The sequence below is a fragment of the Acomys russatus genome, chromosome 3 (genome assembly GCF_903995435.1).
Source record: "Acomys russatus chromosome 3, mAcoRus1.1, whole genome shotgun sequence".
NCBI classification, from domain to species: domain Eukaryota; kingdom Metazoa; phylum Chordata; class Mammalia; order Rodentia; family Muridae; genus Acomys; species Acomys russatus.
Window position 1 is genome coordinate 81721484 of NC_067139.1, and position 25000 is coordinate 81746483.

The 25000-nt window shown below is 46.3% G+C and overlaps 1 protein-coding gene across 1 annotated transcript in view; it reads left to right on the forward strand.

Annotated features, from left to right (window-relative positions):
* Positions 1 to 1347: 1347 nt before the first annotated feature.
* The window catches only part of Rpgrip1 (RPGR interacting protein 1), a 47733-nt gene continuing 24080 nt past the window's right edge, over positions 1348 to 25000 (forward strand). Inside the window, exons 1-11 of the mRNA XM_051143399.1 lie at positions 1348 to 1446; positions 3712 to 3853; positions 6957 to 7195; positions 8152 to 8251; positions 9287 to 9415; positions 11893 to 11998; positions 15653 to 15676; positions 17038 to 17184; positions 18025 to 18098; positions 21331 to 21473; positions 24246 to 24439. Coding sequence (XP_050999356.1) covers positions 1371 to 1446; positions 3712 to 3853; positions 6957 to 7195; positions 8152 to 8251; positions 9287 to 9415; positions 11893 to 11998; positions 15653 to 15676; positions 17038 to 17184; positions 18025 to 18098; positions 21331 to 21473; positions 24246 to 24439 — 1374 coding nt within the window. The 5' untranslated portion in view covers positions 1348 to 1370. The remainder of the gene's footprint in view (positions 1447 to 3711; positions 3854 to 6956; positions 7196 to 8151; positions 8252 to 9286; positions 9416 to 11892; positions 11999 to 15652; positions 15677 to 17037; positions 17185 to 18024; positions 18099 to 21330; positions 21474 to 24245; positions 24440 to 25000) is intronic.

Sequence of the window (25000 nt, forward strand, 5' to 3'; positions counted from 1 at the left end):
GTTCCCAGCACCCACACATAGGCTCACAACTGTCTTTGACTCCAGTTCCAGGGAATCTGCACCTCTTTTTTTTTTAATATTTTATTTAGTTTTAATGTATGTGCATTGGTGTGAGGGTGTCAGATCTTGGCGTTACAGACAGTTGTGAGCTGCCATGTGGGTGCTGGAAATTGAACCTGGGTCCTTTGGAAGAGCAGGCAGCGCTCTTAACCACTGAGCCGTCTCTCCAGCCCCTGAATCTGCACCTCTTTCAACCTCCACAGGTCCCTGGACTCATATGCAGGCATCCATACACATAAAATTAAATATAATCAACATTTAAGATAAGAAGGAGAGAGGAGTGGGAGGGAGAAGAAGGCAGAGGGAAGAGTTTAAACTAGTCTTTGTGCTAAGATTAAAGGCGTGCGCTATTATGCCAAGATCCTTTTCTTTTTTAAACAGTTTCTGGCTGAGTTGCCCAGAGGGCATAAAAACTTTTCAGTCCTCCTGCCTCGGCCTCTTAACTAGTGGGATTAGAAGTATGTGCTGTGAAACCTAGCTTAATTTACCTTCTCTGCCCCCTTTCAGCAGATAGGATATAGAATGTGGTAATTGAACTTGGCTCAGTGTTCTGTGTCTGGTTCCAGCACAGTAGCTACAAGGACTGGCTCATAGAGTATAAACTGTTAAGAGTCAGCCCCTGAAGCTGGGCATGGTGGCACACGCCTTTAATCCCAGCACTCAGGAGGCAGAGGCAGGTGGATGGCTGTGAGTTCGAGGCCAGCCTGCTCTACAGAGTGAGTACAGGACAGCCAAGGCTACACAGAGAGACCCTGTCTTGAAAAACAAACAAAAAAGAGTCAGCCCTTGAGAACTGAGTGGAAAGAGAGTTTAGAGGCCTGATTCTCAGAGAAAAGGATTGTAATCTGCTACCAGGTTAGGCAGGTACCTTATTTATTTATTATTTATTTATATGTATTTATTTACTTTTTGTTTTGTTTTGTTTTGTTGAGAGGCAGGTTTCTCTGTGTAGCCTTGACTGTCCTGGATGCTTTGTACATCAGGCTGACCTGGAACTCACAAAGATCCATCTGCCTCTGTCTCCCAAGTGCTGGGATTAAAGGGGTGCGCCACCACCACCTGGCTAACTATCAATCCTATAATCAGAAAAGTTAATTTTCATTTTGAAGAAATAACGTCATGATTACTGCATGCATGGCCTTAGAGTTGTCCCCACGATCACAAATATAACTCTGATGTGTCAAATACTGTCATTAAAGTCCTGGGAAATCCCTATTACAATCTGGGGCGACCCTGCTGAAGACAGTCTAAAGTCATGACTTCACAGAGACGTTTCCTTTAGTCTCCTAGCGTGTCTCTAGCTAGCTGGGATGATGCTGCATCTGCTGGACCGTTCACCAGAGGATCTGCCGGTCAGAGACACGGACTCAACTGCTCTACTGAACGGTAGGTGAAGCCAATGCTTCCATTGGGATGTCTTCACTGATTAGGCAATTCCTTGTCTGCCTCTGTGAGGCCGTAGTGGCTGTCTTCACAATGGTAACTGTTTTCTTTCATCCCTTTTCTTGTTTTGGGTTTTGTTTGTTTGTGTGTGTGTGTGTGTGTGTGTGTGTGTGTGTGTGTGTGTGTTTGAGATAGGGTCTCTCTGTGTAGCCTTGGCTGTCCTGGACTCACTTTGTAGACCAGGCTGACCTCGAACTCACAGAGCTCTGCCTGCTTCTGCCTCCCGAGTGCTGGGATTAAAGATGTGCGCCACCACTGACCGGCTCCCAAGCCAATCCTTTTAAAGGAAAATATTTAATTGGGGGATGGATTTCAGCTTCTGTGGTTTAGTCCATTCATTATCATCATGGCGGGAAACATGGTGGCATGCAGGGCAGACATGGCGCTGGAGAAGGAGCTGAGAGTTCTACATCTTGATCTGCAGGTGGTAGAGGAGACTGTGATCCACAGCGGGTGTAGCTTGAGCATATGCGATCTCAAAGCCACCTCCCACAGTGACACACTTCCTCCAGCAGGACCACACCTCCTAACGGTGCCACTTGCTATGGGCAAGAATTCAAGCACATGAGTCTATGAAGGCCATTCCTATCCAACCAACCATATTAGGGTCTCTTCATGTTTTACTTTGATTCTGTGTGTGTTGTGTGCACATTTGTGTATGGAGGTGTACATAGGTCAAAGAACAATCTTGGTGGTTTGCACCCTCCACCTTTTGTTTTGAGGCAGGGTCACATGCTGCCCAGGACTTGACTATGTAAGCTAGGTCGCTTACTGTGAGCTTTCAGGCACACACCTGTCTTGGCCACCCAGTTTGTCATTGCTGGTGTGTGTCACAGGCACGTGCCATTATGACTGACTTTTATGTGGATTCTAGAGATCTAAACTCAAAGCCACATGCCTGTGATCCATCCTCCAGTACCATGTTGTCTGGTTTCTTCCTCAGGTCATAGGTCACATTCTCTGCCTCTGTAAATTCAGGCACCTGTGTGTTTCCTCAACTATCATGTTTTCCTAATGCTGTCCCTGTTTTCCTCTCTAACCTCCTCCAGTTCTTCCTAAAATATAGTAACTTTACAAAGTAACACATATGCATAATGCTGTTTTTTCTCTTGTTCTTTATATTATTATTATTGTTGTTGTTGTTGTTATTAATTTATTTTTGAGACAGGGTCTCTCTACAGAGCTCTGGCTGTCCTGGAACTAGCTATGTAGACCAGGCTGACTTCAAACTCAGAGATAACGCCTGCCTGTGCCTCCCGAGTGCTGGGATTAAAGGCGTGTGCCACCAGGACAGGCGTCTTTCTCTCTTGCCCTCACTCAACCTACTCGTCTCTTCATTACTCAGCCTCTCGGGACCTTTTTCTTTCTTGGGTTGTGGTGGGGTCTAGGGATCAAATGCAGAACCTAGTGTGCATGGTTATCATTGCCTGAACACGTTTCTGTGTGCTGCGTTATATAGGGCATTCGGAGGCCAGGGAGGGCACCAGGTCCTGTGGAAATGGAGGTGCAGAAGGCTGTGCACTGCCAGGAGGGTGCCATAATCTACCCTGGGTCCTCCGGCAGAGCGGCAAGGGCTCTTCGCCACTGCGGCATCTCTCCAGCCCCTTTTATTTAATTTTTATATTTATTAATTTTCTGATGGGAAGTTAGTTGTGTGCCATAGTTTGTGTATATGGAGATCAGAGGACAACTTTGATAATCTGTTTTCTGTTTCTACCATGTGAATTCCATGAATTGAATTCAGGTTGTCAGCTTTGGTGGAAAGCCTTTTATCAGTTGAACAATCTTTTCTTGTCAGCCTATGAGACTTTTTTTTGGGGGGGGCAGGGTTTCTCTGTGCAGCCTGATCTGACCTTGAACTCACTCTGTAGACCAGGCTAACCTCAAACCCAGAGATCCACATGCCTCTGCCTCCCAAATTCTGGGATTAAAGGCATGGGCCACCATCCCAGATCCAAGACTCTTAACAATAAACAAGGGGCTGGAGAGATGGCTCAGAGGTTAAGAGTACTGGCTGTTCTTCCAGAGGTCCTGAGTTCAATTCCCAGTAACCACATGGTGGCTCACAACCACCTATAATGATATCTGGTTCCCTTTTCTGGCATACATGTGTACAGGCAGAACACTGTATACATAATAAATAAATTAATTTTAAAAAATAAATAAACAAGACAACATGTAAAAATACTCTCTACTTGCTTTCTTCAGGGACTTCAGTTAAGAATGTAAAGGTTCAGTCTCGCTCGGGCAGGACGAGCCAGGAGGAACAGCATGGCAGACTCTTTCCTCTTCATAGAGAGCCTGTGTTGATAAAGGAGCTTTCTCCACAGCAAAGAGATAAAAGCAGAAGGTACCCAAAAGTCTTTTGTTATTGTTGTTTTGTTTTGTTTTGCAAGACAGGGTTTCTCTGTTTAGTCTTGGCTGTCCTGGACTTGCTTTATAGACCAGGCTGGCTTCGAACTCACAGTGATCCACCTGCCTCTGCCTCCCAAGTGCTGGGATTAAAGGCGTGCGCCATCACTGCCCAACAGTACCCAGAATTCTTAAAATTTCAAAAGCTGTGTCTGCAGCAGATTTGGCCCCATGCTAACCGGAAAGGATTACATGGTACTCGGATATGTATACCAAAATGACTCAAACATCCAAGATGTCAGGCTCAGAAATAGTTTTGCAAACACTATCTCTTTACTGTTTTTTCTACCACACATCTCATAATTTAACACAGACCACAGAGCAGCCAAAGTAACATGATAGCATAACAATGCACACAGCAAGAGACAAGGCAGACTCCTATGTGGCCAAGAGGGAGGGGATGGAGACCGGGTGAAAGGTAAAGTCTTGGCAGAACAAGGTACAAGTATGAAAAGGAATTTCTCTCTTGAAAAGTTAGTATCGCCTGGCGTGGTGGCGCATGCCTTTAATCCCAGCACTTGGGAGGCAGAGGCAGGTGGATCACTGTGAGTTCGAGGCCAGCCTGGTCTACAAAGTGAGTCCAGGACAGCCAAGGCTACACAGAGAGACCCTGTCTCCAAAAATCAAAAAGAAAAGAAAAGAAAAGAAAAGTTAGTATTAGTGGGCTCTTTACTGGATGTGGGCATGCTGTGTGTTCTGTACGCACATGAGGCGATTTACTATTAAATCTGCTAGCCCCTTTATTAGTGTGCAGGCAGGGTATGATTGGGAGGAAAAGGAGACCTGAGAAGCCTGCATAATTTGCCTATGATCTCACCTAATAAGTGGCAGAGCTAAACCCTTAACTCCAAAATGTTCCATATACAGTGATGTTAGGCTGTGGGCTTTCAAAGGTGGGCCTCCTGCATCTAGGCAAGGGTCTGAGGGTAGGGTGCAGGAGGGTACACGTGCAGAGGAACAGGTGTTCTAAAGTCTACCTTTGATTTTTCAAAAAAACAGGGTTTCTCTGTGTAGCCTTGGCTGTCCTGGAATCACTTTGTAGACCAGACTGGCCTTGAACTCACAAAAATCTGCTTCCCTCTGCCTCCCAAGTGCTGGGATTTACAGGTGTACTCCACTGTGGCTGACTTGAAAGTCTGTTTAAGCACTGGTATCAGGGCCTTCTAGGCAAGACCAGCATGAACATTAATAACATAAGTGTAGTTGATTTGTTTCTTTGTTTTTGTTTTTGTTTTTGTTGTTCAAGACAGGGTCTCTCTGTGTTAGCCTTGGCTGCCCCGGACTCGCTTTGTAGACCAGACTGGCCTCGAACTCACATCGATCCACCTGCCTCTGCCTCCTGAGTGCTGGGATTAAAGGCGTGTGCCACCACGCCTAGCTTGTAGCAAGCATTCTTAAAGGATGAACCATCTCACCAGCCTTAAAAAAAATTGATAAAAATTTAGCAACAGGGTCTTATTATGTAGCCTTGGTTGACCTAGAACCATCTATAAAAGTGGCTCTCAACCTTCCTAATGCTGCTGCCCTTTAATTCAGTTCCTCATGTGGTGGTGGCCCCCAACCATAAAATTATTTCCATTGCTACTTAATAACTATAATTTTGCTACTGTTATGAATTTATAATGTAAATATCTTTGGGGACCCACCGGCTGAGAGTTGCTGTTCTATGTAGACATGGCTGGCCTTGAACTCAAGAGTTCTACCTGCCTCTGGCTCCTAATTGCTGAATCAGCAGTGTGCCAGCACAGCCAGCCTCTTCTTGTACTTTTTTGGAGACAAGGTCACATTATGTGGTCCTGGCTGTGCTGGACTTGAAGCATTTCCCTGCCTCTGATGGGATTACATGCAGACGTCACACTCCAGCGGTCTTGCTTTTTCTCATGTGGTAATGTTCCCTAAAGAACTGCGGGACTGAAGCTGGCTGTGGTGGTGTACACCTTTAGTCCCAGCACTCATGAAGCAGAGGCAGGAGGATCGCTGTGAGTTCGAGGCCAGCCTGGTCTACAAAGAGAGTCCAGGACAGCCAAGGCTACAGAGAGACCCTATATCGAAAAAACAAAACAAAAACAAAACTGTAGGACTGAACAGCAGTTAAGTCCAGTGCTGGGATTAAAGGCCTGCAACACCAAGCTTGACTCAGAGATTAATTTAGGGCATATATATAGCATTGAATGAATAAAAGAAATAAAAAAGAGGATATAGCTGCTTCTAGGTGTGGTGGAGGAGGTTTATTGTAGATATGTGTGAGGGTGTAAGAGGAAAGGAGTCTGGAAGAGTCAGGGTGAACACAGCCACACTGAGCCAGGCCACGTGAGGAGAGCCACGGACTGAGAGGTCAGCCTGGGCTGAGAGATAAAGGGGTAAAAAGGATAGTGTAGCCAAAACGCCTAGATTATAGAGGGAAGAGCAGCTAGGGGAAGGGTAGTGGAGAAAACAAAAACAAAAACAAACAAACAAGAAAAAGTGCTGAAATGGCCGCTCTGTTAGTGAGTAAGTTTTTATTGTGAATACGAGAACATGCTGGGCGTGGTGGCACACGCCTTTAATCGCAGCACTCAGGAGGCAGAGGCAGACGGGTCGCTGTGAGTTAGAAGCCAGATTGGTCTAGCCCAGGACAGCCAGGGCTCTGTTACAAGAGAAACCCAGTCTAGAAAAAATAAAACAAAACAAACAAAAGACCCAGCTGTAGCACATTTGTTTAGTGATTGATGAGGGAGGGCCCAGCCCATTGTGGGCGGTACTAGTCTGGGGCTGCTGCAAGTGGTTCAAGGGTGGCAAGCCAATGAGCAGCATCTTTTAGGGCCTCTACATCTGCCCCTGCATCCCGGTTGAGATCCTGTTTGATTTTTTTGTCCTGGCTTCCTTCAGTGATGGACTACAGTGTGGAAATATAAGGCAAATCTGTAGCAACAGTAAGCCTGACTATGACACCAAAGCTGGGGCTAGCTCTGAGGCCTACCCAGCTAGAATCAAGTCCTGAGTTCAACACGAGCGAGTGTGGATTGGTGGCAGAGAAATCCATGTAGTCTGTTTTGCCACAGGCGGAGGACCACCGTGCAACGATCCAGCACTACCCAACCCGATATGCGGACACTTGCTGCGCTCCAGGCGACTGCGAGGCAGAGGCATCCTTGGGCTTCCGCTTCCCTGCGCCCCTCTGCGCCCCAGCGCTCCCCGGTTCCCAGGAGGAAAGCCCATCTACAGCGCCTGTGTCCCTCGACCCCAGCAGGTGGTACACAGCCTAGAGTCCACGCAGGGCGCAGACTGCCCCAGACAGCTGGTGTGTAATGGGGGAACCACACCCCCACCCCCAAGGGACTGAAGCTCCAGTCAGGTTCTACCTTCCTAAAACCCTGGTTTTTGTTTGTTTTTCGAGACAGGGTTTCTCTGTGTAGCCTTGCTCCCTTAGACTCCCTGTGTAGACCAGACTAGCCTCGAACTCACAGCGATCTACCTGCCTCTGCCACCGGAGTGCTGGGATTAAAGCGTGAGCCACCACACCCCGGCTAGAGGTGTATCCTTTAATCCCAGCACTGGAAGGAAGAGGCAGGCGGATCTTTGTGAGTTCGAGGCCAGCGTGGTCTACAAATCAAGTCAAGGACAGCCAAGGCTACACAGAGAAACCTTGTATGGAAAAGCAACAAAAAAACCGAACAACCAAAATGAGATAAGTGAGCACATTTAAGCATGACTGGCCACCTGTTAGGAACCAGATTAGGGTTGGACACCCAGGCCCCGGCTTGGGCCAGATTAGGGCTGGACACCAGGCCCCGGCTTGGGCCAGATTGAATCTTTCTTCCTCCCACTTGTACCCACTCACTTAATTAAAAAAATTTTTTTTTTAATTTTTATTTATTTATTTATTTATTGGTTTTTTTTTTTTTGAGACAGGGTTTCTCTGTGTAGCTCTGGCTGTCCTGGAACTTGCTCTGTAATCCAGGCTATCTTGGAACTCACAGAGATCCTCCTGCCTCTGCCTCCCAAGTGCTGGGATTAAAGGTGTGCACCACCACTGCCCGACTCACTGAATGTTTTGGGCTAGAATTATATACAGGTGTGACCTTATGGAAGAGTAACATGCCCAGCTCTGTGGCTAATTGTCACTCACATAAGGATTTCCTTCAAGTCTCAGGCCTCTCAGTGGACAGCACTTGGTGTCCTAGTGTCAGCATGTGGTGTTCTAGAAGGCACTGTGGCTACATTTCACCTTCCCCCCTCCCTTTCCTAAACTTTCAGGGCCAAAAGACAGACGCAGCCGTACAGCCCCTCCCATATTTAAGGGCTATGACATGGATGAAAACAACAGAATTGAAATCAGCAGCGAAGCCAGCCAACCGTGAGTGCCTCTCATGTGTCCATCGTGGTACCCAAAAAGCTTCCGTTGGAAATACTCCCCCCCGCCCCCCCAGGGTTCCTCTGTGTAACAGCTCTGGCTGTCTAGACTAACCTTGTAGACCAGGCTGACCTGCCATTGCCCCCCTGCTGGGATTACAGGGCGTGGGGAAGGCAGAAGAGGACACACAAGCAGTGGTCCATATGTATACCTAAAGAGAAACCAGCCATTCTGTATGTTAGTAAGTGCATCATATAAGAGGAGGTGAGTGTTGTGATTTCTGGGATAATCAGAGAAGATGAGAGGCAGCTGTCAGTCATAATTCCAATTTGTTTGTTTAAAAATACATAACAAAGGCCGGGCATGGTGGCTCACGCCTTTAATGCCAGCACTAGGAAGGCAGAGGTAGGTGGAGCCCTGTGAGTCTACAATGAGAGTCCAGACCAACCGAAGCTACACAGAGAAACCCTGTCTTGGCGGGGGGTGGGGGGGGGGGGGTGGGGGGGGGGCAGGGGGGCCGGGAACGGGCAAACAAACCAAAACTACAAAATAAGAGGCAGGAGGAACAACACTCCTTTAGTCCCAACACACAGGCAGAGACAGAGACAGGTGGGTCTTTGTGAGTTTCAGGACAGCCTGGTCTACACAGTGATGTCCTGTCAAAGCTCACACACACACACACACACACACACACACACACACACACACACACACACACGGTTTGTTTGTTTTGTTTTTCAAGACAGGGTTTCTCTATGATAGCCTTGGCTGTCCTGGACTTGCTTTGTAGACCAGGCTGGCCTCAAACTCACAGCAATCCACTTGCTTCTGCCTCCCAAGTGCTGGGATTAAAAGCGTGTGCCACCACCTCCCTGCTAACTTTTCTAACATTTTTGATGAGTAAATAGTTCGAAGCCCTGTAAATGTTTCTTTCTGCTTCTCCCTTTTGTGTTTATTCTTCCTCTAAATACAACAGCATACTGTTTACCCAGCAATTCCTGATTTGGCTAAACTCACTGGTCTTTGTATGCCTAGCAGTGTTCATATCACGACTGCTAATTCTACACAAGTGGAAGAGCCAGCCAAGCCTCCTGATAAAATGTCCCAAGATGAAAAGATTGATCAGAGAAGCTCGCTGGAGTGTGCTCAGAAGGCTGCAGAGCTTCGGTGAGAGCCAAGATTCTATGTCTCAAGCCATACGGGGCAGAGAAAGTAAGGTTTTTACTTGCAGCTTTTCTTCACTTCAAAGGGACAAAGATTATTTATTTAAGAATAAATTCAATCTGACCTGTAGACCCACCTAGAGTATCGAGGAAGTTAAGAAATCCTGCATATAAAGAGGTAGGTGGGCTACGTGTTACGGTGAGTGTGAGTATTTTGTCTGCAGAGATATGTTAGTGCTCTGTGTCCTTGGTGCCTAAAGAGGCCGGAAGAGGGGGCCAGATCCCCCCAAACTGGGGGTGACTGCTGTTTTGGCCCAGGACTAGAATCCCTGTCTCTCCAAAAGCCCCAAGTACTCTTTTCTACTGAAGAGGAAGTGGTGCTATTATTACAAAAATGTACTAAAAGCTAAAACTGGTGGTGCACACCTTTAATCCCAGCACTTAGGAGGTAGAGACAGACCTATCTTCCTGGACTGGGGAATTCCAGGCAGGCCAAGGTTACATAGTAAGACCCTTTCTCCATGAAAATACAAATTAAAGCCGGGCATGGTGGCACACACCTTTGATCCCAGCACTCAGGAGGCAGAGGCTGATGGATCGATGTGAGTTTGAGGCCAGCCTGGTCTACAAAGAGAGTTCTAGGACAGCCAGGGCTACACAGAGAAACCCTGTCTCAAAAAAATAAAAAAACAAAACAGAAAAAAAGAGCAAGCCCTCAAAGCTGTATTTGTACAGTTCTAGCTGTACAATACAATACTTTAGGGAAAGGCAAACATATATATGGAGAATAGATGGATCTCCAGTCACTAGCATCTGGGGAAGGACACATGAAGAGCAGCGGGGATTTTTAGGGTGTTACACATCTGCCCAAACTCCAGTATGTACAACAGCAAGAAGAAACTTTAACACCAAGTGCTGCCTCTGTGGGTTTTGTTGTTTGTTTGGTTGGTTTTGTTTGGTTTTTTGTTTTTTGTCTTTGTTTTGTTTTGTTTTGTTTCTCTGTAGGACAGACTGGTCTTGAACTCAGTGATCTGCCCCTGCCTCTGCCTCCAGAGTGCTGGGATTACAGGCTTGTGCCTTCACCACCAGGCTGTGTATTTGCTTTTTGAGACAGTGTTTCATGAACTCCAGGCTGGTTCAAACTCACGGTGGTGCAGAGGATAATCTTGAGTCTCGGGGCCTCCTGCCTCTACCTTCAAGCACTGGGATTAGAGGCATTCACCACCAACCTGGTTTTACACAGTGTAGGGGACCAAATTTGGGGCCTCCTGCGTGCTAGGAAGTCCTGCGTGTCTCTGCACACTGAGCTACAAACCCCAGGCTCTGGAGACTCATCAAATATTGAACACTCAAGCCCCATTGGAGGCGTGGTCTAAGCAGGTGTGGACCTCCAGGGTCTGTCTTTCTTTCTTTTTGGTTTTTTGAGACAAGGTTTCTCTGTGTAGGCCTGACTGTCCTGGACTCACTCTGTAGAGTAGGATGGCCTCGAACTCACAGAGATCCGCCTGCCTCCTGAGTGCTGAGATTAAAGGCATATGCCACCACTGCCTGGCTCTCTCTTTATGTTTTGAGACAGTTTTACTCTTGTTGTCTTGGAACTCACTTTGTAGACCAGGCTGAACTCAACCTCACAGAGATCTGCCTGACTCTATTCCCAAATGCTGGGATTAAAGCATTTAATTAAATGTGTATGCCATCAAATAACTTGTTTTGTTTTGTTCATTTTTGGTTTTCTTTTTTTTTGTTGTTTTGTTTTCTTTTTGTTTTTTTCGAGACAGGGTTTCTCTGTGTAGCCTTGGCCACCCTGGACTCACTTTGTAGACCAGGCTGGCCTTGAACTCACAGCAATCCGCCTGCCTCTGCCTCCTGAGTGCTGGGATTAAAGGCGTGTGCCACCACGCCCGGCTCATTTTTGGTTTTCAATACAGGGTTTCTGTGTGTGTAGTCCTGGCTGTTCTGGACTTGCTTTGTAGACCAGGTTGTCCTCAAACTCATAGAGATTTACCCACCTCTGCCTCCCAAGTGTTGGGATTAAAGGTGTGTACCACCATGCCTGGGTATATTCTGGTTTCTAAGAAAATAATAGGTCATGTAACTGGGTGTGGTGGTGCATGTCTTTAATCCCAGCACTTGGGAGGCAGAGGCAGATGGATCCATGTGAATTCGAAGCCAATCTGGTCTACAAAGCAAGTCCAGGACAGCCAAGGCTGTCCTGTCTCGAGAAACTCTGTCTTGAAAAACTAAAAAAAAAAAAAAAAAAAAAAAAAAAAAGAAAGAAAGAAAGAAAAGAAAAGAAGGCATGTATTAGAAATTGTGAGAAACATAATTTTTTTTTTTTTTGGTGGTCCTTAGGTCTCAACTGTCATAATTAAAAAGAGGAGGAAGAAGGCTGTTTTGCTGACTGTGTTATGAGGGGCAGAGCAGGCAACAACAGGAGGCCCTGGGCCCCAGATGGAACTGGTCCGTGTCTTCTGTTTGCAGAGCCTCCGTTAAGGAGAAGGTGGAGCTGATCCGACTTCAGAAGCTCTGGTGTGACAGGAGCGCCTCCCTGGCCGCCACGGAAGCCCAGCTCACACGCGTTCAGGAGGCGAGTTGCTGTGGTCAGCTGTGCTTCTTAGGGAAAAGCCAGTTTAGGCTCAGTCCCCAGTACTGCAGAAGGGGGAGGGGTGTTAGTTTAAAACAAACAAACAGAAGCTCTCCCCCTCCTGCACTCCCCCTCCTCTTCCTTCACTTCCCGTTCTTTCTCCACTCTGTATTTACCCCTTCTTTGCGATTGGCCCTCATTCTGTGTAATGTAGGCCAACTGAAACTCACTGTGTAGCCCAGGCTAGCCTCAAACAATGGTTTTTTTTAGTCCCCCAAAATGCTGGGATTACCAATATGTTCACCACCAGCAGCCATGTTTTCTATTTCACATATGTGTGATGATAATTCAAAGACACTGACTTGTCTGAGGTCATAGAATTTACAGGTGATATTGAAAGCCAAGCCTTGCCAGTCTACTGTTCTCTCAGTATTGCTCACTATTTCTATTATGGAGAAGGCTCAGGCCCTTTGCCTGGTAAAGGTGGAATTTGGTTAATTAGTGTCAAATCAGGTCCCAAGCAAAGGGATCAGCATGTAACTCTGTAATCATCATGGGGGAGGGGCAGGAGGCAAGGGTTTTTTTGTTTTTTTGCTTTTTGCTTTTTGACACAGGGTTTCTCTGTGTAGCCCTGGCTGTCCTGGACTCGCTTTGTAGACCAGGCTGGCCTCAAACTCACAAAGATCCTCCTGCCTCCGCCTTCCAAGTGCTGGGATCACAGGCGTGCGCCACCGTGCCCAGCTGGCGAGCACTTCTGTACCGTGAGGGTGGTTGTGGGTACTTGGAGTGTGCCCTCTTTCAACGTGACAAAACCAAGGTGAGTATACACAGCAGCGAAGGAATCACTCCCTAGTAAGACAAGTAACTGGATGAAGGTATAAAAAGAGTAAGAGGCAGAGCAGGATTTGATTCAGGCTATAGAGCCACAGCTTTCCCCATTACCAGGTTAGAAATGACTGTGAGAATGGTGGAAATCTGGTGTCAAGGTCTAAGTGAGACCACAGCACCAACCTTCTATTGAACCAGTATGTACAGAATATTAAAGCAACTGGGCGTGGTGGTGCACACCTTTGATCCCAGCACTTGGGAGGCAGGGGCAGGCGGGTATTTGTGAGTTCAAGGCCAGCCTGGTCTGCAAAGCAAGTCCAGGACAGCCAGGACTACACAGAGAAACCCTGTTCCAAAACAAACAAACAAACAAACAAACAACAACAACAACAACAACCAGAACCCAAAAAAACAAAAAAACAGGGGCTGGAGAGATGGCTCAGCGGTTAAGAGCACTGACTGCTCTTCCAGAGGTCCTGAGTTCAATTCCCAGTAACCACATGGTGGCTCACAACCATCTATAATGTGATCTGATGGCCTCTTCTGGCCTGTAGGTGTACATGCAGACAGAGTACTGTATTCATAATAAATAAATAAATAAACAAATAAATAAATATTTTTAAAAAATCACCGTGAGGAGCAACATGGCTCTAGTCTCCAAGGCCATTACAGGAGTAAGAGCATACCAAGTTTATAAAATAACTATATGAGGTATGGGAGGTAACAAAAAGGGAGTGATCAGACCCCAGAGACAGGTGTAAAAGTGAAAAAGATTCATAAAAAGGGGCTGGAGGAGATAGCTCAGTGGTTAAGGGCCCTGGATGCTCTTCTAGAGGCCCCAGGTTTAATTCCCCAGGTGCAGTTCACTTGGCAGCTTTACAGCCATCAGCAGCTCCAGTTCCAGGGGATCCAGCTCCCTCTTCTGACCTCTGCAAGAACCAGGCGTGCAGTGGTGCACAGACACGCATGCTGGCAATGCACCCATGCACATACAATAGAAATTAAAATGTAAAAACACTTTTAAAAGAATTCGTAAAAAAATAACTTCACAAAGTATTCACTCACCAGGAAAGTGGGTCAGAGGGGAGGACATTCTATTGGGTCTCTAGGTGAGAGAAACATGGGAGAATGGGGAAATAGAAGGATCCAGAGGGTCCTAGGAACCTACAAGAAGAACATTATGATGGGCAGATCTGGGCCCAGGTGTCTGGCGCAAATTATGGCACCAGCCAAGGACAATATGTGCAATAAATTTCGAACCCCTACCAAGATCTAGCAAATGGATAGGACGCTCTTCACAGTTGAGTGGAGAGTGGGGTCTGACTTTCACACGAAACTCTGGTGCCCCATATTTGACCACATCCCCTGGAAGGGGAAGCCTGGTGGCACTCAGAGGAAGGATAGCAGGCTACCAAGAAGAGACTTGATACCCTATGAGCATATACAGGGGGAGGATGTCCCCTTCAGTCACAGTCATAGGGGAGGGGAGTAAGGGGAGAATGGGAGGGAGGGAGGAATGGGAGGATACAAGGGATAGGATAACAATTGAGATGTAATATGAATAAATTAATAAAATATATTTTAAAATAATAATAACTTCACGAACTGAATTCTGAAACATCAATACCAAGTGTGCAAGAAAAGGAAAAGGTTTCCAGAAAGGTGAATGCAGACACACTGAGGTGTTAGGTCCTAGAGCCTGTTAGTCCTCAGCGCATAGATCTGGGGAGGGCTTTTGAACAAGCTTTCACAAGATTAACTTCGTTTCTCCAAAAGATTTCATAGCTTTTAAAAAGCATGAGCTTTGCAAAACATTTTGGTAGATAACGAATCTCTTTAGGAAAACAGTTACAAAGTACCAACAGTTACTAGCTACAGGTGGTAGAGATGTAGGCAACTTACGAGAGTTTATATGTTGTCCCCAAGTCTGCAGATGTCTGCTTATTGCAGGATCTCAAGGCTATCATCAGCTACATAGCAAGTCTGTGGCCAGACTGGATCACACGAGATCCTGTCTCAAAACAGAACAAAACAAAACAATAATCAAACCAAAACCAGGAAACGTGACTGGAGAGATGGTTCAAAGGTTAAAAGCCTTTGTTCTTGCAGAAGATCCAGGTTCAGTGGTGCTAGGCAGTGGCTCACAACTGCCTCTAACTCCAGATCCAGAGGATTCGATGCCCTCCTATGCCCACTGCAGGCACCAAGTACATATGTGGTATACTTGGTGCACATACATGCAAGAAAAACACGTACACATAAAATAAATCCAAAACGCAAATTGCAAAATTCAGGACAACAGAATGAAGGTTAGAATAGATGACAGGGACTGCAGACACAGACATCCTGCAGCTCCTGCCCAGGCCAGGGGAACCAAGGAAAACTAGGCGAGGACCCGGGGGGCAGAGAAAGGGGATCTTGCTTTGATCAGTTCCCAGAGGGGAGAGAGTGAGGGAAGCAGGGAAATGGAAGGTGGCTTCTAGATTCCTGCTTTGGGTGTGTAGATGATGGTGACATCAGTCTCTGTGGTGGGACCTTCCTGCATTCAGGCAGGTCCAACATGGCCACCCTGCTGAGGCATAATGTGTCTTGTCTTTTCTTCTCTCTCTTTTTGATATATAAGGTCTCAACTGTGTAGCTCTGCCTGGCTTGGAACTTGCTATGTAGACTAGACCTGACTCAAACTCACAGAGATCCTCCTGTTTCTACCTCCTGAGTGCTGGGACTAAATGCATGGGATGCACGCCAAATTATATTTATCTTATACAAGAGTCAAATATTTTGTGAAATGGCTAAACTGGTAAAATAATACTTACTTATTTCTTCCAGGCATACGAAGACTTGCTCCAGAAGGTAACTTTTTGTTGTTGCTGTTGTTTGAGATAGGATCTCTGCACGTAGCCTTGGGTATCCTGAAACTCACTGTGTAGACCAAGCTGGCCTCAAACTCACAGAGATCCCCCTGCCTCTGCTGGGATGAAAGGCCTGCACCACCACTCCTGGCATCAGAAGGTAATTAATAAAGATTCTTTGAATCTATTTCCTACTAATCAGAGCAATCAAACCCAAAGAAATCTGTGTTCTTGCAGGTTACATGACAGTAGAGTTAAGGTAATTAAATTAGTTATTAGGGCATACTGTTTCTAGTAAGATGAATTATGCTATTACTATAACAAATTATATTCATTGTATTGTTTTCAGCAAAATTGAAATACAGTTCCTGAGCTCGGTGGTATTTTCGGGCTTATTAGCACAGGAGTATTCTTTGGCACTGCTGAGGCCAGCAGGTGCCCTGTGGCCATTGCAGATACTCTGATGTTCTCCAGCCTTTGGCCGTTCACTGCTGTGAGTGGGTGCAGACGAAACCAAGGAGCTCCTCTGAGCCTCAACAGAAGCAGGCACAGAAAATGGCACACAACTTCTAGAGCTGACAATAGTCCAAGGGGCAAGAGGAGAAATACTGTCATCTTAGAAATCAACCAAATAGCTTAGAAAATTAAGGCAGCCTTTGAAAGTTGTGTCTAACTTAAAGCCAGGAATTAAATTGGGAAACAATTATTGCTGCAGTGATGAGCTACAGTTACTCAGAATGGAAAGTCCTTCCTAAGAGGAAGACTATTCTTGCCGAGAAAAGCCAAGGAGGAAAAGAAGGCCACTCGACAGTGGCTGGGTACTGTACTCTTCATCATCTTCCAAGTCTCTTAGTCAGGGTTCTATTACTGTGAAGAGACACCATGAGCAAAACAACTCTTATAAAAGAAAGCATTTAACTGGGGCTTGCTTGCAGTTTCAGAGCATTAGTTCATTGTCGTCCTGGTGGGGAGAATGGCAGCACGCAACTAGATAGGAGGGTGGAGAAGGAGCTGAGAGTTCTACATATGGATCCCAGGCATCAGGAAAGAGAAAGAGCCACTGGGCCTGGCTTGAGCTTCTGAAACCCAAAGCCTACCCCCAGTGGTACATTCCCTCTCACAAGGCCACACCCACTCCAACAAGGCCACACCCACTCCAACAAGGCCACGCCTCCTAATCCTTCTTAAGTAGTGCCACTCCCTGATGACCAAGCATTCAAATATGTGAGCACAATCTTGTTCAAACCACCACATAGTCATTCTTTGTGGCCTTCACCTACGAAGGCTGGAGTTGCTGCTATCTGGAGGCCATGCCTGCGGAGTCATGTGGTCATTCCTAGAGGAGTTTCCCTTTGTCTGCAGAATCAGGGAATTTTGAATGCAACCCACGATGCCTTCCTCAGCCAAGTGAATGAGCTCAAGGCAGAGCTGACCGAAGAGAGCAAGAAGGCTTTGAGCTTGAAAGCCCAACTGGAAGATGTGTCTATCTTGCAGATAACCCTGAAGGAGGTAAGTAATAGCAGTGGAAAAACTCCATCAAATATGTGGGATTGGGGCTGGAGAGATGGCTCAGCAATTAAGAACACTGGTTGCTCTTCCAGAGTTCCTGAGTTCCAGTCCTAGTAATCACATGGTGGCTCACAGCCACCTGTGATGGGATCTGATCCCCTCTTCTCTTGTGTGCAAAGACAGAGTGTGCGCATACACACACACACACACACACACACACACACACATTCCTGGCTCAGATAAAGCTTCGTTCTGGAGTGCTTGCCCAACACATAACGCTCTGGATTTGATCCCCAACCCTGCATAAAAGCAGATAAGCTGCGCTGGCCGTGGTGTCACATAACTTTAGTTCAAGCACTTGAGAAGCAAAGGTCTCTTAAATTCAGTCCATCCTGGTGAAATCCTGACTCAAAGCAAAACAAATGTTTTTGTTTGTTTGGGTTTTGTTGTTGTTGTTGTTTTTGTTTTTCGAGACAGGGTTTCTCTTTGTAGTCCTGGCTGTCCTGGACTCACTTTGTAGACCAGGCTGGCTTCAAACTCAGAGATATGTCTGCCTCTGCCTCCCGAGTGCTGGGATTAAAATCCACCATCTCCTGGCTTCCCAGCCCACTTTCAATCGGTTGCAATATTTTGGTTTTGTTTTTGTTTTTTTGAGACAGGTTTAAATGTGTAGCCCTAGCTGTCCTGGAGCTCCTTGATTTGTAGACCAGGCTGGCCTCAAACTCAGAGACTTGCCTGCCTCTGGGGTCAAAAGTGTGCACCATCAGTACTGAGGAGCCCAGGCTGTGCTCTCTGAGGGAAAGCAAGACCAGTGCGTCTTAAGGGTTCTGTCATTCTTAGTTTCAGGTCAGAGTTGAAGATTTGGAAAATGAACGGAAATTGCTGAGTGACAGTTATGACAGACTCTTAGAAAAGTGAGTACAAAGTCTGTTCCCAGAGTTCTGTTTTCTATGAAATAATTATGGCACCTTCCAAGTTCTTTTTCTTTTTTCTTACTTTTAAATATACATTTATATTATTACACATATATACAGTAAACTACATACAGCAAGAAGGACCACGAGACAATTAGGAATTATATAACTGTTACGTTCCTAGTGTTTTGCCTCTTTGTGTTTGGAAGCCTTGGAGAAAACATCCCTCCTATCTTGGTGGAACCTTCCAGGGTTTAAAGAGATTGACCAGGCATGGTGGCACACACCTTTATTCCCACATTCTAGAGGCAAAGGCAGCAGAGATGGAGGCCATAACTCTAGCCTGGTGTAGAGAATGAGTCCCAGGACAGTCAGGGCTTTATAGAAACTCTGTCTCAAAGAACAAGACAGAAAAAGAGACAAGATAATGTTCAAAGGAAAGACAAATTGTAAACAGGTGTGCTAACCTGCAGCGGCTTGTGTGCTTAATAATATGCCGACACTGCGAAGTAAAAGGGCATCTTCGCTTTCATTCTAGGTATTTTTTAAAAATTTATTTAGCTTTTTTTTTTTTTTTTTTTTTTCTCGAGACAGGGTCTCTCTGTGTAGCCTTGGCTGTCCTGGACTCCTTTTATAAATCAGGCTAGCCTCAAACTCACAGAGATCCATGCTTGCCTCTGCCTCCCCAGTGCTGGGATTAAAGGCGTGCGTCACCACACTCAGTTTATTTATTTATTTATTTTTGGTTTTTCGAGACAGGGTTTCTCTGTGTAGACCAGGCTGGCCTTGTACTCACAGCGATCTGCCTGCTTCTGCCTCCTGAGTGCTGGGATTAAAGGCATGCGCCACCACACCCGGCCCACACTCAGTTTACAAAGATAGTTTTTAAAATAAAAGTGCCTTCTGTCCTGGCAAAAGAGAGCAGAGGGAGCGGGGTGTGGGATCCTGCACTTCTAATGCCAGCATTTAGGAGACTGAGGCAGAAGAACAAGTTTCAGGCTACAAACATAACAAGGCCCCATTTCAAAAATAAAAAGAAGAGCAAGAGGCAAATTGACAGCACAGGGGAGTCTCTGCATCACTCAGGGTGTCATCATCTTCTCGAGTCTGTGTTTGATGTGTGGTCCAGCGGGGGAAGGCCTTGAACTCACTGGGAAGCCAAGGATGACCTTGACCTTCTCTTCCTGCCTCCACCTCTGCAGTGTTGGGATTATGGCTATATGCCACCATGTATGGTCCATGCAGGGCTGAAGTGCCTAGGGCTGAGCTCAGGGCTTTATGCATGCTGGGGGGCATGCTACAGTTACATACCCAGCCTCATAACAAACTTTTTTTTTTTTAATTGAGATAGGGTCTGTGTAGCCTAGGCTGTCCTAGAATTCACTATGTAGTCCAAAAATGACCTCAAACTCACCTGCCTTTGCCTCCCAGTGGGTGGATTTGGATTAAAGGCGTCATGCCTGACCTAAAATAATCTCTTTTCAGTTGGGCTTGGTGGCACAGGCCTGTAATCTCAGCACTCAGGAGTTCGAGGCCAGCCTGATCTACAGTGTGAGTCTAGGTCAGCCAAGGCTACTCAGAAAAACCAAAACCAAAACCAAAACAAACAAACAAACAAAAAACCAAAGGAAAAAAACCACTTTTTTCTTTCTTTCTTTCTTTCTTTTTTTTTTTTTTTTTTTTTTTTGGTTTTTCGAGACAGGATTTCTCTGTGTAGCTTTGGCTCTCCTGGACCCACTCTGTAGACCAGGCTGGCCTTGAACACAGAGATCTGCCTGTCTCTGCCAGTCCGTGCCCCACACTCCCAACCCCTGAGGTCTGGGATTACAGAGACGTGGCCTGCATCTGGCTTTAGGGATAAGGCTAGCTCTGGCTTGCGGAAGCTCTAGAAGGAATATCACTCATTCACCTCATTATTATTTTTTCACATTTATTTATTAGGAGGGGCATGTGCCACAGTGTGCATGTGGAGGTCAGAGGACAGCCTTTGCAGGAGTTCTTTCCTTTCCTTGTACGTAGCCTAGAACTCAGGTGGTCAGGCTTGGCAGCAGGAGCCCTTACCCACTGTACCTGCCCCCACTAGGTTGTTTTGGTTGTTTAAGAGAGCCGCCCTGTGTAGACCAGGTTAGCCTAAAACTCACAGGAATCCACCTGCCTTTGCTTCCTAAGGACTGCCACTAAAGGCATGGGCCACCACTCCTGGCCAGGAAGTTCTTTTTGTTTTTTGTTTGTTTGTTTGTTGTTGTTGTTGTTTTTGGTTTTTCGAGACAGGGTCTCTCTGTGTTAGCCTTGGCTGTCCAGGAACTCTCTTTGTAGAGCAGGCCGGCCTTGAACTCACAATGATCCACCTGCCTCTGTCTTCCAAATGCTGAGATTACAGGTGTGTACCACCATTCCCGGCTTTTTTGTTTCTTTTCATTACTTTTATTTTAGTTTGGTATTTTTTGTTGTTGCTTGATTGGTTGGTTTGTTTGGGTTTTTTTTGTTTTTTTGTTTTTTTTGAGACAGGGTTTCTCTATGTAGCCCTGGCTGTCCCTGTCCTGGAACTCACTCTGTAGACCAGGCTGGCCTTGAACTCAGAGATCTGCCTGCCTCTGCTGCCCAAGTACTGCAATTAAAGGTGTGTGCCACCACCACTGAACAAGGTAGGTTTTTGTTTTGTTTTGTTTGTTTTTGTCCCCCTCCCCCCAGGAAATTTTAATGCCACTGTCATTTCCATTTGTACAAATGACTTACAACCTGGCCTTGCATGATTTACACTCAAGGCAGGTCTAACAGCTAAGTACCATGGAATGGAGGAACAGGTGTTGAAAAGCTTGGTTTTGACCTTGAGTATATTAGCCATTGGCAAAGGGAGATACGGGGACAAGGTGGGAAAAGAAAGATTGCGTTTCTCAGCTCTAACTCATGAGGTCTCAGCATGACCTAACCCACGGGCCCTCAAAGGAAGCCATCACACTGGAGAGAGGCTCCTTGAGAAACGCATGACTCGGGTGATAGCGTTGTGGAACCCTCAAGACTGAAGCAGAGGTGACACTGAGTAACTCCTCAATGCCACCCAAAAGTTCCAAAGCAGTTGGCAAATGACAGTTACAAATAAAGCCCGGGCAGAAGGAAAACCATGTGGAGACAGGAATGGTCAGCTAGCCCCCGAGATGCTGAAGCTGAGTCCCAAGAGCGCCGCGTCCTACTCCTGTGAGGGCCCGTCTGACACCGTGCCTCCCGTTTTCAGCATGCTGGCGAGCAGTCATCAGCCTCCCTGGGGCCTTGAGCTCACTGCGGAGCGGCTAGCACCGCAAGTCTGTCCACTGCAGGACCAAACGGGCCCTGGGCTGCAGGAGACCAAAGTCTTGCTTCAAGCAACCAACCAGGAAGGTGGGTCAGGTCTGAAGGAGCTTTCTCCTGTGCAGTACCCGCTGTGGGGTTTGGGACACTGGAGCTTTGGTCTCCTGACCCTGTATTTTGTGGGTAGTTGATAACTAGAATTAAAGCAAGCAGTTAGGTCTGAGTTAGCCAGAAAGGCATGATACCTGCCTGCCTCATTATTTTTGCCTTTCCCTATATGCCTCTTCCTGTTTGGAATGGTATCAATTTTTAATTTATTGTTTTTAAACATTTCATGCTAAAAAAAAAATATTCTCACTCGGTGTGCCTTTAGTCCCAGCACTTGGGAGGCAGAGGCAGGCAGATCTATGAGTTCAAGGCCAGCCTGGCCCTCATAATGAGTTCTAGGACAGCCAGGGCTACATAGTAAGACCCTGTCTTAAAATGCAATAAATAAATAAATAAATAAATAAATAAATGAAAGTAGAAATAATGAATTTCTCTGTTTAATTTTTTTAAATTCAACTATTTCTGAGATGAGTGAAAAAATCAGTTTTTGTTTTGTTTGTTGTTTTTTTTCTCTCTCATGTCAAAATTGAGAAGTGAATTACTACTCTTGCTTGGTTTCTGGGCTTTTACTACCACTTTGGTCCTTATCTCTCTTTTTTAAAAATAATTTATTTATTTTTATTTATTTATGTACATTGGTATTTTTACTGCATGTATGTCTGTGTGAGGGTGTCAGAGCCCCTGAAACAGAAGTTACAGGCAGTTGTGAGCTGCCATGTGGGTGCTGGGAATTGAACCCAGGTCCTCTGAAAGAGCAGTTAGCTCTCTTAACCACTGAGCCATCTCCCCAGCACTGCCCCCCACTGGTCTCTTTTCCCCATTAATTTGGTGCTAGGGGTTTTATTGAAGGCCTCAAACATACTAGACAAGGGATCTACTAGGCGCTCTATCTACCGCCGCCCCTCCTTTTTTTTCTGAGACACAGTGTCACTATGTGGTTCAATCTGACCTCAAACGTTCAGTCTTTTGCCTCCACATTCCATAGGGATTACAGACATATGTGCACTACCATTCCATGTGGATTACAGGTACCTGTGCACCAACATTTTTGCCTCCTCATTCCATATGGATTGCATGCATGCATGTACCACGATACTGTATGGATTACAGAAATACGCATACCACCGTGCCCAGCTGGACCCATTTTAACTTTTTTTTGTTTTTTCAAGACAGGGTTTCTCTTGTGTAGCCTTGGCTGTCCTGGATTTCCTTTGTAGACCAGGCTGGCTTTATTTTTATTTTTATTTTTATTTTTTGAGACAAGGTTTCTCTGTGTAGTCTTGGCAGTCCTGGACTCACTTTGTAGACCAGGCTAGTCTCGAACTCACAATGATCCACCTGCCTCTGCCTCCCGAGTGCTAGAATTAAAGGCGTGCGCCACCACGCCCGGCTTCCAGGCTGGCTTCAAATTCACAGGGATCTGCCTGCCTCTGTCTTCCTGAGTGCTTGGATTACAGACATAGCCACCACATCTGGCCATATTTTAACTCTTATGTCATGGGAGATATTTATTTAAATGATATTTAGCTAGGCATAGTAGCACATGCTTTTAATCCCAGCACTTGGGAAGCAGAGGCAGGTAGATCACAGTGAGTTCCAGGCCAGCCTGGTCTACAGAGAGAGTTCCAGGACAGCCAGGGCTACACAGAGAGACCCTGTCTCGAGCCCCCCACCCCCTCTTCATCCTGCCGTAGATCCTGTTGTATAGTCTTTCCAATTTTTCCTTAGGTTCTAGTATATTCAAATAAGAAAGTATAGAAGAAACGGGACACAGGGACAACAGGGGCCTTGACTTTTGCCCTCCAGGACATGGCAGGAGGAGTCACAGTTTGAAGCTACCCTGGACTATGTAGTGAGAGGGTCTGTCTCAAACAAAACAAGAAGAAAGAGCCTTCAGGCAAAAGCCATAAAATATGAAAGCTAAGGCTTGTATGCCAAGCACCTTGCAGTATTCATAAGTACAAACTCAGTCTTCTGAGATCAGAGGAGATCTGATGTAAGGTCTCTGGTGCCCCGTGGAGCACTGTGTACTCTCAGTGGCCTTCCTTCCCTCACATACACACACAGACACACACACACACACACACACACACACACACACACACACACACAGTCTTCTTCCATCCAGAGTGGGTTTGGAGATGGGGCCACACAGAACTCATGGCCAGAAGGCATAGTGGAGTCAAGTTGGTGGGAGAGTGGCTTGGATGGTGCTTTCAAAAACGTAATGTTCAAGCCAGGGTGTGGTGGCGCACGCCTTTAATCCCAGCACTTGGGAGGCAGAGGCAGGTGGATCTCTGTGAGTTCGAGGCCAGCCTGGTCTACAGTACGAGTCCAGGATAGTCAAGGCTACACAGAGAGACCCTGTCTCGAAAAACAAAAAAACAAACAAACCAAAAAACAAAAAAAGTAGTGTTCACTGGGGGACTCTGTTCACTTGGTAGGGTGCTTTTGAATGCACAGGACCGTAGGGCTTATTATCTGCACTGTCCCCCACCCCACCCCACCCTCTCAAAAAAGTCATGTTTCCTTCTCCATCCCATAATTCCTTGGGTATTCTTCTACTCTCTTGATTTTGCCTTCGAAGTACAAGGCCACTCCGTTGGCTGGGTCAGCAGGCTGGGGGCCTCTGTGTCTGCAAGAGGAAATTGCTTTTCTGTATAAAAGGAAGCCGTACGTTATCTCACAGTTGAGTCCACTCTGACTTCGGCTGCCAACAACTGGTTTCAAGTCCCTGGACTCCTTTTTCTGCAGCTCAAGAAGAAAAGCTGAAACTTGAGGCCACCAGCATCCTTTACCAGCACAAACATGAAGAAGAAGTGAGCCTCAGCACACCAGCCGCAAAGCCCCCGTCTCCTCCGGAAGAGTGGTCTGAACCGCCCGCTTTGCTCGCTCTGCCCGCTCTGCCCGCTTTGCCCGCTCTGCTCCCACAGACAGATCAGAAAGAGGTAACAAGCTACTCTGCTGAGAGGTTCTGGCAAAAACCTCCTGGGAAAAACTTAAGGAACAAGACTTCCCTAATTGGCAACAGTATTTAAAAAGTGCCGAGGCAGCTTATAGTAGACAGTATATCATGCTTTACAGCTCATGAGAGGTAGACTCAGCTGGGCAGTGGTGGACTTTATCCCCATTTATTTCCCTTAATCCCAGCATTCAGGAGGCAGAGACAGGTGGATTGCTGTGAGTTCGAGGCCAGCCTGGTCTACAAAGTGAGTCCAGGACAGCCAAGGCTATACAGAGAAACCCTGTCTTGAAAAACCAACCAACCAACCAAACAACCAAACAAACAAAAAAAGGTAGACTCTTCTTTAGTTTTCATTTAAAAATGTAAAGGGGCTAGAGAGATGGCTAAATGGTTGAGAGCACTGGCTGGTCTTCCAGATGACCCGGTTCAATTCCCAGCTCACAGCTGTCTGTAACACCTGTTCCAGGGAATCTTATACCATCACACAGACATGCAGACAAAACACCAATGCACATGAAATACAATTTTTGAAAGTTATAGTTAT